This window comes from Pongo abelii, chromosome 7 (genome assembly GCF_028885655.2).
Source record: "Pongo abelii isolate AG06213 chromosome 7, NHGRI_mPonAbe1-v2.0_pri, whole genome shotgun sequence".
NCBI classification, from domain to species: domain Eukaryota; kingdom Metazoa; phylum Chordata; class Mammalia; order Primates; family Hominidae; genus Pongo; species Pongo abelii.
This window is the reverse complement of record NC_071992.2, coordinates 86,352,014-86,371,890: the sequence shown is the minus strand read 5'-3', so window position 1 is coordinate 86,371,890 and position 19,877 is coordinate 86,352,014. Positions and strand designations below refer to the sequence as shown.

Here is a 19,877-nt window from a genome sequence, read left to right as displayed (position 1 = left end):
CGTGAAAGCTAAAGGGAAGAAGTGACATTTGAGCTGGGTATAGAAGAGCAAGTAACAGTTCAACAGGTGGATAGGCTAGTAAGAACAATGCAAATGGACAGAGAAATTAAAATATGTTCGCTGCTGAGGGATTTGTGAGTGGCCCTGGGTAGCTAGTGTGCAGGGCTCATTAGAAGCCAAAGCTGAAAACGTACACTTGGGTCTAGGCATGAATGGCCTTGTATATCACCCTAAGGAGATGAATGTTATTTTAGTCGAGGGGAAGGGGTATGAGCATTCTAGCAGGTGGCAAGAAGGCTGTCTTTGGCTGCTCAACTCCATATAATAAAAAGGGGCAAAAATGGAATCCCTGTAGGTCTAACTCCCATTTGTCTGCACTTGTACACTTCCTGTGCTTCTCCTTCAAAGCATTTACTATATGATTACTAAAAAATTACTTTTATAATTATGTGTTCATAGTATGACTTCCCCATCATACTGTAATAATCTTGAGGACTGGGTTTGTCTCTCTTGCTCATCATAGTAGCTGTAACACCCAGCACACAGTAGGTACTCAATAAATGTAGAGATGAATTTGCTGAATGAATGGCTGAATAAATGACCATTTATTTTGAAGAAGGCTGACACAAGATTTCTTTTAGGCACCTGGGTCAATAGTGGCACAATTAACTGATGGGGAAATCAGGTTTGATTTTTATCAGTGTTGAGTTGGAAGAGACCCAGTGGGGTCTTCAATCAGTGGCAGAAAGACACACTCAGCAGGTTGCTGATGGGATTCATCCAGGCCAACCTTTCAAGTTAGAAATACATATCTGGAGTTTGAGAATGACTGATGCTTCCCAAGAAGGGCCAAGAACAAATTGTTGGAAAATATCAAAAAGCAAGAAATATATCAAATAGAGTGAAATTCCTAGTAGCCCATTATAACCAGAACTTTTATGTGCTTTCATGTTCCATAAAAATAGCAAACAGTTTAAGTCAAATGTTAATTCTATTTTCATCTATATCAATTAAGAGGAACTATAATTATATTGTGTTGTAAACAGGGATTGTGGAAAAGGTTTACCAGCACATGAAAGTTGGAACAAATGCCGAAGCAGCCCATAGTACAGAAGCGGGTAGAGCTTAGGTTCTCAGAAAGAAAGCAGGAGTAGTGTATCACATAGCATGTGCATTGAAGTTTAATCCCAAATAATTTGAAAATGATAATATAATAGGAAATTACAATCCAGTAAGCATTGTTTTTTTATGGGCATTTTTTTTAAAATATTAAGCTATAATTTTTTTTCAATACAGAATAAAAAATATGTGGTGGTAGAAGTAGGATTTCACCATCAAATAAGATATATGTGAGGAATCAATGCAGAAAACCCAGCAATTTTTTTTTTCTTTTGACATGGAGTCTTCTTCTGTCACCTAGGCTGGAGTGCAGTGGCACAATCTCAGCCTGTGCCTCCTGGGTTCAAGTGATTCTCCTGCCTCAGCCTCCCCAAGTAGCTGGGATTACAGGCACACACTACCATGCCCAGCTAATTTTTGTATTTTTAGTAGAGACGGGGTTTCTCCATGTTAGCCAGGCTGGTCTCAAACTCCTGACCTCAGGTGATCTGCCTTGGCCTTCCAAAGTGCTGGGATTACAGGTGTGAACCACTGTGCCTGGGCCCAGTAATTTTTACTGTAGGCAAAATGCTAAAGTCATAGGAGGAGATGACTGGTATCTCAGTTGGCAGAGCTATGATGACCTTTCAGACAAAATGGACTCATCCAAATGAATACTTCATCTAAAACTAATAGTTAACTTCTAAAATCTAAGCTTCATTTTCTTAACCTCTATTGTGAAAAATTTCTACGTGACCCCAAATTGACAATGAACCCAATAGGAGATAGTATATAGGCAAGGATTTTTTTGTCTACCACAACTTCACCTTTAAATTACATTGAATTTACCTTCCTTTTTCCACAAGAGGGCAACTTTGCAAAAACACGTAAGCATTTCCCCGTAAGGAGGGAAAAAAGTTTCATAACATCGAAGTTTTTGGTTGTATATTTTTGCAGTGAAAACTATACTTTGTATTTGCTTCTTAAAGTGATTTAATATTTCAGTTTAGTGGACAACTAAATAGGCATTTAAATTGCATCCTTTGAATAAGGCTAGCTAGCTCTATTTCATTGTGTCAGATGCAAACTAGAGATTTTAGTGCAAAATACAAATATAAAGCAGACATTTGTTTAAGCAAACAAGCAATTTGTTCATGTGTATATCTGATCCTTATTTGAAAGAGGTGCAGGCTTCACTCAGCCATTCACATTTGAAAACTATAAACTGTCCCATTGTTCATTAAAATGACCCTATTGGCAGTCCAAGACTTGGAACACCAGTTTCCTCCCTGAGAAGAAACAATGCTTGCATTAACTGTGGGGATGTGCTGACAGTGTAGCCACCACAGGAGCCCAAACTAAGTCATGACATGGGAAAGATAATAGACAGATAAGGGTATTCTATTACCTTTATTCCAGTTTTCCTCCAGGAAAGTGCTTCATTGAACATTAGATGCCTGGGTAAGGCAGGTACCATCTTGCTGCACTACCCCAATTATCTGACATTTATTTGAGAAGGAGTTTTACAAGACTACATCAGACTTTCAGGGTCTTTAATTCAACCTGAAAATGAAGGAATAAGCTAATTCCAATGTTTGTGTTTTCTTGCTAGAACAAAAACAAGTCCAGTTATTTTTTATCATTCTCAATAGTCTTTGGATCAGATATTTTCAAAGTTTGATATATGAAAAAAAAAACTTTTTTAAATCAAGTTAAAATATGTTGCCAGAATTGCCTATGTTTGAGTTCAGCTTATATATAGGGGAAAAAAGAAGTCCCACTGCAAAACAGTACTTTCCCCCACCACCCCAATTGCAATGCTGTGATTGACTAGATTCCATTTTTTAATAAACGAGTCCTTGGGAAGAGAGTATTTAACTATCAATTTCCAAAGGACAGGACACCACACTGCTAATTAATTTACTATGTAATTTATTGTGCTGTGGCACATACAACCCAAGTGGCCTAAAAGCATTCCTCTTAGAGGCACAAGTGGGGCATTCGAATCAGAGCATGAAGAAAGCATTTTATATAAAAAGTTCAAGCACTGTCACATTAGGTTACCCAAACTTCACATTTTCTATCATTTACTTTTGTTCACTAGGAAAAGAAAGCTGTTTTGAGAGAATAATTCAAAGGTTTGGAAGAAAAGTGGTGTATGTTGTTATAGGAGATGGTGTAGAAGAAGAACAAGGAGCAAAAAAGGTGAGCATTCCTAGATGGTGCATCTTGTCTCATTTGTTTTTTCAGTCCTCAGGATTCTCATAACTGGATCATTTAAACAGGTTCCATTTCTGTGAAACATGTGATGAATATGTGCAGTACTCTAAGCACTGAACAGGGTAAAGTGGAATTCAATAAATATGGAGTGATCTTTCTGAATAGTAGTGTGCACAAACTCAAGGGCCACAAGTTGTGTTCATAGAAGGTAGAATTTGGGAGCAGAACTGAAGTGTTGTTAGTGGTGTAGCTGTCATCCAGAGCAGAGATAACACATGTGCCAGCAGGACCTTCTCTGTACCCATGGCAGACATGCCATGTGGTTCAAACCTTGTTACCTGAGCCTGGACGCAGCCTAAGAACCTTTCAGACATCCTTCAGAAAGCCTCTACCAGTTGGTCAAAGCTGACTTGGAAGATAAAACTATTATCTGCTGCCCCAGAGGACTCGATGTCTTCTTTATATCATGAAATCCTACCTGTCTCTCTCAGGGCAGGGGGAAGGGAGTGGACCCAACTATAAATCTCTTGACTCCCGCTTTGCCCATTGCATTTCATTATATTCTTCTGAATCTCTGCAGGTGTAATTCTATCATTTCTCTGAGCAAAAGCTTTCTTGTTGTGCCTCTCATTGCATTTTTAAAAGCCAAGGACCACCTTCCTTAGCCTGGCACTGAGGGTCTCCACAGTCTGGTTACAGCCTGCCTTTCTGATCTGTCTCCCTGCTGTACCTTACACTGTAGTTGTGTCAGTCCACTCAGCTTTCCTTGACCATGCCCCACAGCTTTTCCTTCCTGTTGTGTCTCCTTGGAATCTTTTCCCTAATACCCTTCCATCATTGTCTTATTCATTTGCAAAATTTAATTCATGTACTACCTTTTCTGTTATGCCTTTAAGAGATCAATTATAGCCATGCTCCCTTATGTTTTAACTGAAGGAGCTGTAGTGATAAATAGCTTGGATTCTTGAGCCAGACAGCATGAGTTTGAATTATGACCCTGCCACTTACCCTTCCTGTGACTTTGAACAAGTTCTTAACCCTCTGTTTCCCTTTCCTTGTCTATAAATGGGGATAGTAATAGCACTTAGCTCATTGGGCTATTTTGAGGATTAGATTTAGTAAAGATATATAACTCCCATAATATAGATATGTGTAAAGCGTACAACAAATGGTATCTATTGTTATTGTTTATGTATGTGCCTGTTTCAACAAAGAAATGTGAGCTTCACAGATTCAGGGATCTCACTTTGCTTGGTTTGTTGAGACTGTCTTCAGATTTTTTTGTAACTCCCTAAATCTTGTCATAGTCGTACTCTGTAAATGTTTCTTGAATTGAAGAACAATTAAATATTTTATGGGATTAACCAACAGCATAATTTTCCATTCCCTTCCTTACACACTCACTCACAGGAATCCATGTATATTTCCATAAATGATACAATATTTCAGCCCTTCTGGAATATTTCAGCATATACCAGAAATAGCATATAAGGTCACCAGATTACAGATGCAGCTCTGAGCCTAAGTATGATACATGGCCAGCCTTCCTACAGGCTCTGAAGATGCCTTAGTTTACCTTCAGTGCCTCTGAGTTCCACTAAACTCATAATCACTGACTCTAAACTAGATAATTTCATGAATACCCATAGATACAGAATGTATCCCAGTCACAAACTTGCGTGAGTCTGGTTGGTGCTGGTGGAAACCCACACGTGACTTCAGGTCTCCTCATGCTCAATGTGAAGCAGCGTGTGCCATTTAAGCAGTAGTTCTAATCTTCCCACTTCACCGATGACCAACCACTGGTGTCACTGGGTGCCTCTGTTACCTCTCTGGGCTGTCTTTATAAAATAAAACCTTTCCCAGACTAAGTCAGAATCCCCAAAACACAATCCTGGAGAGTTGAAGAGAATGTTTTCTGACATCCAGACTCAAGTCTTCTTTCTAGGAAAGCCTCTGGCATTCCCAAGCCATTCCTATTCAGGACCCTCCTAGTGGCCAGCAGGGCAGGGATGGAACAGACTTGCACCTCTGACCAGTATGGCCCTAGGCCAAGGTGTGAATCCATCTCCAGGCTGGTCCTTCTCCCTCTGGTATCCACCAGAAAGTTTAATATCAAAAATTGCTAAAATGTGGCTTTCTAGCTTGTGGTAGGCAGAAAGGGATGTTTATGAAAGTGATTCCTTAAAATACAGGGAACACAAGTGAAATCCTTTGGATCTTATCAAGGTTTCTGTGAGTGAGTCCCTTCCTAAACCTTTCTGATAAGTACAATTCTTAGAAGTTTGACTTCAGTGAACACAACATGGAAAAAATCAAAGGAATTCTTGGTTTCATGTTAGAATTGAAAGTATTGACAGGGCTAGAGTATTTGCTGTCTTTGAAGAACAGTTAAGATTTTTTTTTCTTATTTTTATTATACTTTAAGTTCTCGGGTACATGTGCACAATGTGCAGGTTTGATACATAGGTATACATTTGCCATGTTGGTTTGCTGCATCCGTCAACTCATCATTACGTTAGGCAAATGCTGATACTTCCTGGTAGATTCTAATCCTGGCAGCTTTGACAAACAGGTACTCAATACATTTTTTTGGTAGAGCGGACATGAAAACTTTATGTATTTCTGATGTAATAAAAGGTTTTAGTTAAAAGATTTTAGTTAATTTTTATACTGAAAATAAGTTGAGGTTCGTTTTTGGTTTTTTGTTTTATTTGAGAAAGAGTCTGCGTCACCCAGGCTGGAGTGCGGTGGTGCGATCTCGGCTCACTGCAGCCTCCTCCTCCTAGGTTCAAGTGATTCTCCTGCCTCAGTCTCCTAAGTAGCTGGGATTACAGGCATGCACCACGATGGCTGGCTAATTTTTGTATTTTTAGTAGAGACGGGGTTTCACCAGTTAGCCAGACTGGTCTCAAACTCCCGACCCCAAGTGATCCACTCGCCTCTGCCTCCCAAAGTGCTAGGATTACAGGCATGAGCCACTGTGCCAGCCAGCTTTAGTTAATTTTTATACTGGAAACAGGCTGAGGTTCATAATTTTTAAATCTATAGACAGTTCCTAAATGTTTGCCTCACTGATTCATGGTCTTTAGAGGGTTTCCAATTACTTCCATGTATATTATAAAGTTTTAATACTAATTTAATACACATAGAATGTTGGTGATGGCAGTAGGAACAACCCAATAAAACACTTAAAATTCAAATGCTGGTACAATTCATTTACAACGGTACCAAAGAATAGATTATAAGGTGTACAAAACTATTCTATTACAATTATTTGGAAAATCCTTTTTTTTTTTTAACCTTCTTTCCTAGGTCACTCTGATAATAAACTCTGATATTTGTGTTTTCTCAACAACCAATCAACAATTACAGAATAAAATTAAATACAGAATGGCTTAAAAAAAGATTGTTTCTACTGTTTATCTTTGGACATGTCTTTTTTTTAATATAGGGCACACACAAAAAAGAAATTAGGCAGCCACCTGCAGAAAACTGAATTTTTTGACCAAATGAGTCCTCCTAGCTTTCCATTTTGATTTCATGGATGACTGTACGTGATAAGAGTCCAAAAATATCTGCTGCAAACCACTCTTTGTACCTTAAGAACTGCCTGTGTGGATGTGTAAAATGGACAAATTTTTCACAATATCTAGATTTCTAATAATCTTGCAAAAGATTCAGACGTCATCAATTTACAACTTAGAGTGACAAGTTGAACATTCCTTTCTTATTTTCTAACTTTATTGAAGGAGAATTTTTGTCTAGCCTTTTCAAGTTAACTAGTATATACGTAGCCATCCTTGTATATGAGTTAAGAGACAAGGATCTAATCATTCACAAAAGATAATGAGTATCTTTAAAGTGGAGGGCTACACAGAAGTAGAGAATACTTAATATTTAACCTATAGGAAATAATTTAGGAGGAGAAGCCCTCTACAGTTCAACAATATCTCATTTTTAAAACTACATATGAAAACTCAAGCTAAAGAAACTAAGAGATGGCTTTCTATGCTGTAGGATTAATAATAATAGTAGTAAGTAACAAAAATTGCTACCAAGCCAGGCTCACACTTGTAATCCCAGCACTTTGAGAGGCCAAGGTGTGTGGACCACTTCAGCTCAGGAGTTTGAGACCAGCTGGGGCAACATGGCAAAACCCTGTCTTTATAAAAGATGTAAAAATTACCCGGGCATGGTGGTGGGTGCCTATAGTCCCAGCTACTCAGGAGGCTGAAGTCGGAGGATCACTCGAGCCCAGGAGGTCAAGACTGCAGTTAGCCGAACTCATGCCACTGCACTCCAGCTGGGATGACAAAATGAGATCCTGTCCCAAAGAAGAAAAATGCTACCAATTGTAAAGCCCTTATTATATCCCAGTCCCTCTTTTAGGCCTTCCCATCCATTTTTCTCATTAAATCCTCATAATCCTATGAAGGAATCCTTAGACCTATTTTACAGATGAGAAAACTGAGGCACTGTAAGGGTGAATAATTTGGCCAAAATCACACAGCTAGAAAGTAGCTAAATCAGGATTTGAACTCAGTTATTTCCTCTGACTGTGAGATTTAGTGAAAAGTTTCTGCAGTCTGAGAGTGGTGGCTCACACTTGTAATCCCAGCACTTTGGGAGGCTGAGACAGGTGGCTCGCTTGAGCCCAGGAGTTTGAGACCAGCCTGGGCAACATGGTGAAACCCGTCTCTACAAAAAGTACAAAAATTAGCCCAGCATAGTAGTGCTGCCTGTAGTCCTAGCTACTGGAGAGGCTGAGGTGTGAGGATCACCTGAGCCTCAGAGGTCAAAGCTACAGTGAGCTGTGATGGCACCACTGCACTCCAGCCTGGGCGACAGAGTGAGACCCTGTTTAAAAAAAAGTTTCTTCAAACTATAAACTACATTTATATATCTTAAATATGACTTGACTTACAAAAAAGAATTTACATGGTTTTTCAAAAAATTATTAGAGTAAAATGCAATTCTTCTTTCTTTTCAGGAGTTAGATATAACTATGTGTCTTCTTTCCCCTAATTTTACATTCATGATTAAAATTTTTAAAACACATAATTCTGATATGTGCTTTAGCTCCTGAGCAATTTAGTTTATTAAATAAATTAATAGCAAACCAATGAAGTTCTGCACATTTGAGCACTAAAATGTTTTGCCAAATCAAAACATTTTACATTGCTTCAAAATTGATTTTAACTATTTAGCTTGTCTCTCTTCGTTTCCTGTGTCCTTCAAAATCTAATACAACATGCTCTTCTTTCCCCTGTAGAGATCTGTCATCTCCTTAAATAATGTTCTTTTGCTAGAGATTGTTACTTTTTTTAAATCACAGAAACAAAACCCAGTAAGTAAATCTGCCAGTTGCCTATTTCGTTAATGGTCAATTGAAATCTGTTCTGTCATCCTTATTCTCTTTGCCAATGTAGTCCAAGGGCTTTCATCAGTAATTTAATCTAACTCTATAATTTGTATCATAAAAAGTACCTCCTTCAAAGAGAAGAAGTTAGAAATACCTTTGTTTCGTAAAAGAACCACCTCATTTTGAAAGGATCTCTTGCAAGAGTTTGTGTGAGTGCCTCTTTGTTCTTAGATTGTGGGAAGTCTCTACCTATGGAAGTCTTCCTTTGACGTATGTCTTTTGTTGTCAAAATCTACCAGTTGTTCTTTTTTACCATAAAATTGTTTCCCTAATGCAACATGGCTTGAGAGAAAATGATTAGAACTAGGTATGATTGTTTAAAAAAAAATGTAGGAAATAGTCTCCTGTACATTGACATCTAGTTTTCATTTCTAGAGTAGTAAAAGTGGCCTTGCTAATAAATTAACTATTTTCAAAGAACTATTTAAAATAAATCTCTTGTTAATGGCAAAGGGAGAAAAAATGGCAAGCATCCATTTTCTGCACAGTGAGAAAGGCTTCATTAAATATGTTCATTTTATATGTACATTCTAAAACTTGCTGAAATCCAAGATGAAGCTGAGAACCTGATTAATAATGCCCAATTTCAAGCTTATTTAGGAGAAAAATACAAGCCACTTTATCAAATAACATTTGTAATGCACTTATGCACTTTTTTGTTTTTAGTTTAAGTGGGACATCAAGGTTATAAACACCAAGTACAGTGAATGTTATTTTTGTAAAGTCATAAATTCATTTATAGTTAATCACTTACTATATGCCACGTTTTGAATTGGATTTCATCGTCATCCTTAAAAGGCATACTTATGTCTAGAGGGCAAGCAGATATATAAATAAAAGAGCAATGTTGCACAATAAGTTTCATAATAAGTTCTCCCTTGATATCTTTATTTACAATGTGAGAAGTATTTGTACCTCCATCTGCAAAACTTTCTAAATATGATATGTGCATATGAAAGCACAAATAAGTATTTTTTTTACACAAATGAGAAGTATACAGTTTTTTTTAATACCTGCTTTTTCACTTAATCCATCCTGGCAGTTATTCTATATCAGTCCATGAAGCGTTGCATCTCTAATGCTTTTAAGTGACTGCATCGGTATTCCATTATGTGGATGTGCTATTTAACCAGTCCCCTGGGGTGAATGTTCAGGTGGTTTCCAGTATTTACTACTGCAAACAGTTCTACAGTTCGTTCATGTGCAAGTGCATCTGTAGGATAAATTCCTAAAACTGCAATACTTAAGTCAGAGGGTATATGCTTTAAAAACTTTGAAACATTGTAATTAACACATTTTTAATAATTCAGCAAAATTCTATTTACATATGTGTATCCACATACCCAGCTTTTTATATGGTTGATGTTATATGTAGTCTAAAGGTATAAATGCTAAATATCAGATGAGGAAGGAGATTTTTGAAGTTGCTCCAGGAGGCAAGAAAAACAGGAAGGATGTGTCATTGTTTTCCCATCAGGCAAAATTTTGGTTCTGGAGACACAAAAGCATGTGCTACTTTTAGGCCTTGATACCTACTTCTCTCAATATATGCCTAATCTTGATAAACGAATCACATGCATGTTGCAGTTCCAGCTGTCATTTCTGTTAAGATTTGTGGGTAGCTCTGTTTTAGTCCCAGGGCTTCAGCAACCTGAGAGAATATCTCCAGGTAAGTATCCCATGTTCTACCCACTGAATGTCTGAATACAAGCAAATGAATTCAGCTATCCCAAACCAGTTGGCCCACTCAGACATGATTTGGGGTTCTTTGATTCCCACCCACCACTGAGTCACATGAACTCTCTCTTCACAATATGTCTTGCATCTATTACACCCACTCCATTTCCACTGTAATTCTACCTAGTTTCTCTGCTACCAGCCAGAAACATCTTTAGTCCATCCTTCCCGACTGCTGCCCTAAATTGCTTAAAATACCCCCACCTATTTGTGTCTCTTGGCACTGAGGAAGTGTTAGCCTCTCGCTCCTTCCATTTACAAGACAAAAGTCTAGACTCCTTAGTTAGATATTCCAAGTGCTGCTACCTTGACAAACCTCCTTAACATCTCTATGATTTTACACACCAGTCCAGCCCCATCCTCCACAGGCCAATTACTCCTCCTAACTGGGAACCCTATCCACGTCTCCTCCACCTCTCCAACTTCACCCATTCTTCAAATTCAGCTCAAGCTCAGCTTACCCTCTCCACGTTACAACTGAGCTCTCTTCTCTCTGAATTTATCTTTTTAATTCTTAATCCCTCATTGCCTTACATTGTAATAAAATTGTTTCATCAGTTATATCTTGCCTGCTGGTCAGCTCTTGGCATTGGGGATATATGTCTTGTATGTATTACATATCTACTGTAGCTATGGTGCTCTGCAGGTAACAGACTTTGTTTTGATAATAAAGTCACAGACTTTCTTTGACCTAGAAGCAACCCTGAGTCATTTTCCCTAAACCCTTATGTTATAAAGAAACTAGGGCTTCAGGCAGACTGTGCCATAATTGAAGGTCACATAGCTAATGTCAAAGTTGAGAATATAACCCAGGTCTCCTCATTCTAGCATGTGTTTTTCTTTTTCTTTTGCCACCATTTCTCTCCGATGTCATACAAGAAATGTTTGTTCTAGTGGCTAAACATTGATGCAAGAGAAAAAAAAGTTTACTTTGTATCCAGTTGTCCTGAGAAGCTTTTATAAATGCATAAAATCTTCACATCAGTACGTACTTAGGGAAAATATTATCATTGTGCAATATTAGTTCTGATTGTTAACAGGAGTTTGACACCTCCTCTCCTCTAGACTGTCTTCTTATAGTCATTCACTTAATATAAAATGTGCATTTCTTGAAGTCTACTATTTTTGTGAGAATGAAACTGCTAACTACAGCCGACATCACTACCCTGCATGGCATGAAAGAATGCAGAGGATAGAGTTCCTATCCTTGTGGGTGGAGTGTCCCCAGAGTCTACCAGTTTTCTTTCATGTACACCTAAGATTTGCAAAGTTTTCATTGTAGAACCTTTGGCACTTCTGCCCAAATGAATGGCCCATCCCCACTGCATTGTGATGAGTTGTCTGTAATATACTACAGGAAGATTCATCCTTTGACCTCGTTTCAGGGTGCTGCTTGACCAGGTGGTTCTTATTAATACTCTGTACAGGAAGACTAAAGCCATTTGTATTTTAGTACCAGTAAACAAGCCAACTTAGGGTTGTTTGCAGATTATCTCACCTTTCCCGATAGTGTTGAGTATGGTTTAAAAGAAAAACATAAGTGTTCTGTAGGCGGCATCAACCCACACACATGTACAGATGAGACACACAGCCATTGAACCAGTCCTTTGTTTACTATGAAATTAAATGCCCACTTTATACTTTATGTACCAAAGAATTAGCTGGATTTTTTTTTCAGTTCCCTTTTCGATTTCTCTGAGAGTCATGGCATTCTTCAGTGCAGGATTCTGATTGCACCAATAGTTTTCAGATTTGCATTGTTAATGGTTGTAACTTGTCTGTGGGGAAGATATGGAACCTCAGACAATTGACATGCAAAAGAATTTGACTGAACCTGCTCTGAAAAAAGGCATTCCACTTTTTGCACAAGTATTTTTATATGTTTTTATGAAGATGGTTATCTGAAGAGCTTTCAGCATCCTTTGTTACATTCTGAGATAATAGTACTTAAGATCAATAGAAATACTATATAACCCCTTTAGCTGTTGACAAGAAACTTTGAGGAAGGGCAATAATGATTGGCAAACCTAATAAGAAAAACAATTAGAAATAAAGAGGATATAAAAATAGATACCAAGTAGGTGGTTAAATAGCAACACTGCACAGTTGAATACTTGAAAACTTTTAAAATAATAGTTTTCTTTTAAAATGTGTCTAAAATGAATTTGAGATGAAGTAGTAAAATGAGTAGGATGCTGAATGGAACATACTTGATAAACACATAATTTCAAGTATGTTTGAGTATGTACATATATGAAAATATAAAGAAATGTTTATAGTGGTGAGCTTTGTATAGTAGGATAAGAAATGATTTGTATTTCTTTATAGGGTTCTATATTTTACAACATGAATTTCTGTTCTAATGAGGAGGAAAGCTATAGGATCAAACGTTTTTCTAACCCAGGTCTATGAATCATAGTCACTCTTTTCTGGTGTCTCTTAGCCCACAGAGAATGGATGGGGGCAGAGAGAGAGAGAGAGTTAGTTTGAACCTGTGCTATGGTGCTGATAATTTACACAGCTGAATAAAAAGCCTACAGAGAACAGGTAGGAGGCATTACAGCACCTGGTATGGATCTTGGCTTCGCTCCTTACCAGCTATTTATTTAAACTCTGTTTCATCACTAAGCCTCAGGTTGTTGTTTTTTTTTAATTTTTTTTAACTAGTACAATAGTAATAGTACCTCTGTCTCTTTGAGGAGCTTAGCATAGTGCCTAACACAATATCCAATAAATCATAACTATTGGGATTTATGAATTAGGAGTTTATTACAAATAAACTCCTTAGCAGGGCTTACTAGGCCCTGCATCAGCTGGCTCCTGCAGCCACTCATGTCACCAGCCAAGTCTTTCTCTCATACCCATCTAGTATGCCAACAATGAATTTCTCCATTATTTTCTGTCCTGCAATGCACATAACCCATCAGAGTGTTTTTCTGAATGTTAATCCTTCATACCTAGCTCAACTATCACCTCCTTTCAGATATTTTCCCAGTTCACTAGGCAAAGGTAATTGCCCACCTCCTACAAGATATAAATGAACACTGATGATTGTTGTGCATTTTTGCTACTCAAAATAGAGTAGGCAGCAACACATGCATCTCTGTATCTTCTACACCTGACACAGTGTGCTCTGTATGAATGAATGCACAATGCTATGTCTTACAGTGTGAAGTTTCCAAGTGGAGCATCCTTCTAGAAATCTACAAAGAAATATTTAGTATCACTCAATAACATATATACAGATACACCAAAATAGTCTTGAGTCCAGAAAGGTCTACACATTGGAATGTGATATGTGATTTCAACAGATAATCTGAGGCAAATACATTGTTAATAAGTAATAGTTTGTATCCCAGTATGTAGCAGCTATGTGATCTATATATCAAAATAGTGGCTTTCACTGTTACCTACACATTAAAAAAAAAAAAAACTCATTTCTATTTGCTTCTATGCCAAATACTCCTATTAGTCTGAAATTTTTCCAAATTTCTCAGAACTATAATTGCAAATTATACTTCAGGCACCACATTATTTTTTTGCTTAAGAATCCTATTCTATAAGGTAAACAGAATTTTGTCCTCTGAAGGGTGATTATCTTTCCCTTAAAAAGGTTTTGCTGATGCATTAGTACTTACTATAGCGCTTTGGAGCAGTAAAAGTTCACATTTTCACCCTTCATGGATGACGTAACTTCTGATTTCTTCCCCTTTTTCTTGTCGTTGGTTTATTCACGTGTATCACAAACATTCCCACTACTTAAACTAGATTTTTAGATAGAGGTTTAAATAACAACTACAAAAACCTAAAACAAAACAAAAAAACAACTTTAGATGTTCATTTAAAATGTTTTCCATATGGTAAAGCCATTTTAAGGTCAATATGAAGAATAACTGAAGGAAATAAATGGAAAAAAAACTGCTTCATATGTGAGCCACAATTAAGTTAGAAAAAATGTAAACTACTACTAACTAAGGAAAACTGCTTAAACTCATAAAGTACAAGCTCTTTAAACTTTCAGCATGAAAAACCCACTGGATACATGAAAAGCTGCCATATTTGGCAACGTTCTTTTATTTAAAGCTTGGAATTGGCATTCAAGTCAAGTTACAGTGTAGATCCAGTTAGGAAATATCCATCCCCTTCTTCAAAGAAAGAAACAGACTCTAGATTACATTTTAAAACTCAGTCCAGTATTCTTAGGGGAGGATTAAGTAAGTTTGAATTTTTGTTTTAAACAGATGTGATGTTAAGATGTTAGCTGGCATTTCAATGATACTGAAAATGGGGGTGAGCATGGGAGTGGATTTCCAAAAAAGCTGGCAGGGCCGGCGCTGGGTGCTCTGTCCTCACGTGTATGTGTGCCTCTGCTGCAGCACGCGATGCCCTTCTGGAGGATCTCCAGCCACTCGGACCTCATGGCCCTGCACCACGCCTTGGAACTCGAGTACCTGTAACAGCGCTCAGCACTTTGACAGCGCACAGCTGCTCTGTGACCAGGGACAGATCCAGCAGGCCCCAGTCTCGCATCAGCGCCAGCCTCCAGAACTTAGCAATTTCCGCCTGGTGATGCGCAGTTGCTGTCAGTCTTGACCTCTGCCTTTGTGGTGAATGGAGGACCACGTCTATTTCATCAGAACAGCTGTTGACTCTAGTACTGTGAATCCAATGAAAATAAGCCATGAGAATGTTCTAGCACAGCGTTATGTGTCTGCCACATTAACTACACGGTTCAAACCTGTGAAGAAAGGACCTGCAAACGCTTCAGTTGTTAGCATTTTCAATGTGATATAAACAGCTTCTCCAATACAGCAAACCTAATTGCACAACAGAGACTGAAATGTGTTTCCTGAATACCAGTGGGGGAATTTTCTTGTAAAGAAGGTTTACTTTTTGGTGTCTCATACCCAGGGTAATCTGTACATCTCTACTTATTTATGAACAGACTTTTTTAAAAAAAAAAAAACAGCTTTATTGAGGTATAGTTCACATACCCTACAATTCACCCACCAGACTTTTTTAACATCAAATAATTGAAGAGACAATAGCATTAGAAATAAGTGATTAAAGGCCTCTGCCTCACAACATGGCAAGTACAGTACTTTGAATTTTAGCACATCGCATAGTAGTTTTAAGTATGTCTAATTTAAACGTATAATATGTACATCACTGAGACAATCATGTACAGAAAGAATTTTTGGTGTAAATTTGTAATAATGGATGATTCTTTTACATATTGTTTAGGGAAATGATATTGAAAGGTAGCAATGCCTTGATAGTGAAGCATGAGGCAGCACGTGCACAAATTCATGTGCCGTGCCTTATCTAAGTTTTGGGTATAAATATGTAGATAATGGATTTTTTTTAGATAATGTTGTCAAGACCAAAAGCATGGATGTCAAGTGTCAGTAAGGATTTTGTTTTCTAAAAATTTTTCCTGCATCAGTTCTTCTGAAGGCCTTGATGAAATAACACAGCAGTTTCTTAAACAAACAATTTGAAAAAAAATGAGCTCTCCTACCACCTCACTTTCTCATTTCCACACTAATGTATTATATGTAACTACCTGGAAAAAAATAATAATTATTCAAATGCTTCTTCCCACAAAGAATATAGATGATAGTAGATATATTTTATTAATAAAATGGTTCATGAATTGGAGACTAACAAAGTTTTCATGTGCTCAGAATTATTATCGTGTCTGCATTTTCTTTCGATAAAGGAAGACACATGATGCTAATCCAGAAATCAGCAAACTTTGCATTACTCCCTATGTGCGTATTTTCTCTTTCTTCCTCCCACCCTGAGGAAGTTTCATTGCCATTGTCATCACTATGGAAACAACGTTCCTCTCCACCTGCATTATGTACTACATGACAGGCATCAATCTGGGGAAATGAAATTACCACCTTTGTCAGACCATAAGAGTTTCTCCAAAAATGGTCAGTTTGGCTGGGCAATATTTTCTCTCATCTAACACAATCCATTGTCATGAAATTACCCTTAGGATGAGTCGTCTTTAATCATATATTGGGGGAAAAAAACACCAGCTTTGTCCCAAAGTAGCTGAAGAGCTACTTCATTCTTTTCTGAAGTTGTGTGTTGCTGCTAGAATTAGTCATTTGTGAATTATCCAAATTGTTTAAATTCACAATTAATTGAATTAGTTTTTTCTTCCTTTTTGCTTGAAGAAAACAGTTGACAATTTTTAACCTTTTCATTTTATGTTTTTGTACTCTGCAAACTGAAAAGACAAAGTTTATCTTGGCCTTACTGTATAAAGGTGTGCTGTGTCCACCGTTGTGTACAGAATTTTTCTTCATTAATTTTGTGTTTAAGTTAATAAAATTGATTTGTGATGTACTGTAAGCTCCCTGACTATTGGGATCATCTTTTTCTCTTGGTTATATGAAATAGCAGGATCTTGGTTACATTAGGACACCCAAAGTCCAACAAAAGGAAGTTGTATGAAGTAACTGCAGTGATGGCTTTATCAGTCCTTTAGGGGACTGAACTTGCAGGGTAACAGCTGTTTCTTTGATCACTGTTAAGTACTGATGAATGGAAAAGCTCTTCACTTCTCCAAAAATTACATAAACTAGACCCTTACTCAAATTTACCTACTGTAGAACATAATTCAGCATAAAGTATCTTGGATTGCAGAGCACAGATTTAGCCACTTTTATACCCAAGGGACAACACTATAAAGCAGTTTCATCAATAAAGAACACCCACAACAGATACCTCTATGATTTGGCCAGATTAATCATTGACAGAGAGCTATAAAACAGCACAACTGGCTTCCTCCTGAGAATTTAATCTTAGAAACACACATTCATACATGAAAACACATGAAAATCAAACATGCACTGCCTCACCCATTTTTCAGGCCCCTGATGTGTATTTTTCATACACACACACCAGGTCAAGTGGCCTGAATCATGAGGTGCCTGAGCATGCCCCGACACCCCAAGAATGAAAAGACTTTGGGGAAAATCTTAAAGAGAGACAGTGGTGGGGAGTAAAGGGGTTTTTAGGGCTTAAATTAAGAAAGTATAAAAAATAGGCCAAATGGAGGGCATACCCAGAAGATGAGTTTTCTAAAGCACCACCTCTAACATGACAACTCCTGGTCAAAATTTTTAATGGCTCCTCTTTGATCATGGATTTAGGGCTCAGATTTCTCCCCTTGGAATTCTAGAGCCTCCAAACACAGTCTCTACTTTCTTCCCAGCATTCTCTCTCATTATTGAAATTAGCAGATCATCAGTACACTAGGCTAACATACTAAGCTCTTTAATGCATCAAACAGCTCTCAAGCATCTCTGCCTCATCTTTGTTCAAAGCATACTCATTGCCCACAATGACTTCCTTCACCCCATCCTCAATCCACCCAAATCATGTCCAGCTCAAGTTCTTCCTCCTCTACAGACCCTTTTTTCCCTACCATGGTGAAGCAGCTTCATTCATCATCTTGCACCAAGAAGATTAAGGACACAGACACACAGGAGCGGGTTTAGGAGTGGAGGTTTAATAGGGAAAAGAAAGAAAAAGAAAAAGGAGAACAGCTCTCTCCCTTGCCCACAGACTGGTTGGACCAGCTGTGACATTCACATAGCACGTGGGGAAGGCTGGCCACCCTACCCTAATATTATTATGCAAATGGGCTTTCCACTTGGCCAGCCCATCTTGTTTGCTCCTTACTGTACACGTGCCTGGCAAAGAGAAGGGAATATGGAGCCACCATTTTGAACATGCCTAGTCCTAGGTAGCCATTTTCTATTGACACAACTGCTGGCACTTACCTGTGCAAGCTTCCAGCTTGCTTGTCTATGTCTGCAGCTCAATTTTACAGGCTACTCTTAGAAAAGAAAATTATTTTGGGGCTGCTTTTCATTAAAAGGAAAACCTTACTAAGGACTCTTCTACCCTCACTATCTGCCTAAATGATTTATTCCTAACTCCTGTATCAATGGCATGCAGTGTTAGCTCCTTCTCTTCTCTCCCTCTGTCTATGCCTTTATTGGAAGTCCATATTTCATTCAATAAAGACTCACTGCCCCCTACCCCTCAATAGTGTGGCACTGTCCCAGGTGCTGAGGGTAGGATGTCCATGCCCCAAGGACTGAGTTTACGTTGGAGTTGGTGGAAACAGACCATAATGAATTACTAAATGAATGAATAAGCTACATTCATATCAAAAGGGTTCTTTTTGGAAAATAGAACATGGGTCAGTGACAGGTGTAAGTTTCTTCTAATAGAATGGACAGAGCCGAGATGTCTGAGCCAAGACCTGACTGCTAAGAAGTTGGAAGCATGTAAAGATGAGGGCAGGACATGCAGGCAAAGGTCCACAGAGGAGAACACTCTGTTTATCCTCCAAATGAGAACCACACCCATGGGTCCAAGAGGAGAGGAGCAAGAGATGACTTTGTAAAGGGAAGGAGACCAGGAAGACCTTGAGGTCGTGGTCTGGAGTTTGGATGCTATCCTAAGTGAATGGGAGGTCACTGAGATTTTTACCTAGTGGGAGGACCTGGTCTAGTTTACTCTTTGAAATGATCACCCAGCTGCTGAGTGGAGAAGGAGCTGGAGAGGAGCAAGAGAAGAAATGGGGAAACCAGTTATTCCGCTGTTAGGACAGTCCCAGCAAACAGTGGTCAGATTCAGACGAGGATGGTGGAAATGTAAACCCAGGTTTCTTTTAGTGATGGCTAAATATTTACATAGGTCAAATGGAGGAAGTAGTGAGACAGAAGAGGAATCTGGACACGCCCAAGGGAAGGGGTCTCAGCACCACTGTGGACATCCCAGTGGTTAGGAGTTTCCCCATCTGTAAAAATGGGGAAACATCTCAGCATCCCAGTGGTTAGGAGTTTCCCCATCTGTAAAAGTGGAATAATGATTGTATCTACTTCAGAGGACTATTATGAAGACAAAATAAGTTAATATAATTGAACCCTGAACAACCGGGGCTGGAATTGCATGGGTCCATTTATACGTGGATCTTCTTCTTCCACTGCTGCCACCCCTGAAACAACGAGACTAACTTCTCCTCCTCCTCCTCAGCCTAATCAACATGAAGACAATAAGGATGAAGACCTTTATGATGATCCACTTCCACTTAATGGTAAATACATTTTCTCTTCCTTATAATTTTCTTAATAACTTTTTTTTCTAAGAATATAGTATATAATATCCAAACGTGTGTTAATTGACTGTTTATGTTATCATTAAAACTTCCAGTTTCCAGTAGGCTATTAGTTGAGTGTTTGAGAAGTCAAAAGATATACATGGATTTTCAACAGCAGAATGGTTGGTGCCTCTAACCCCTGCCTTGTTCAAGGGTCAATTGTATATGTGAAGTGCTTGGTACACTGCCTGGAAGATTCTCTAA

General features: G+C 38.2%; 1 protein-coding gene across 10 annotated transcripts in view; it reads left to right on the top strand.

Annotated features, from left to right (window-relative positions):
* EYA1 (EYA transcriptional coactivator and phosphatase 1) overlaps positions 1–16,849 on the top strand; it is a 357,313-nt gene extending 340,464 nt beyond the window's left edge. For all 10 annotated transcript variants that reach the window (XM_054561759.2, XM_063726690.1, XM_063726689.1 and 7 more), the window contains 2 exons: positions 3,203–3,303; positions 14,857–16,849. In XM_054561759.2, coding sequence (XP_054417734.1) covers positions 3,203–3,303; positions 14,857–14,937 — 182 coding nt within the window. In that variant the 3' untranslated portion in view covers positions 14,938–16,849. The remainder of the gene's footprint in view (positions 1–3,202; positions 3,304–14,856) is intronic.
* The last annotated feature ends 3,028 nt before the right edge of the window (positions 16,850–19,877 follow it).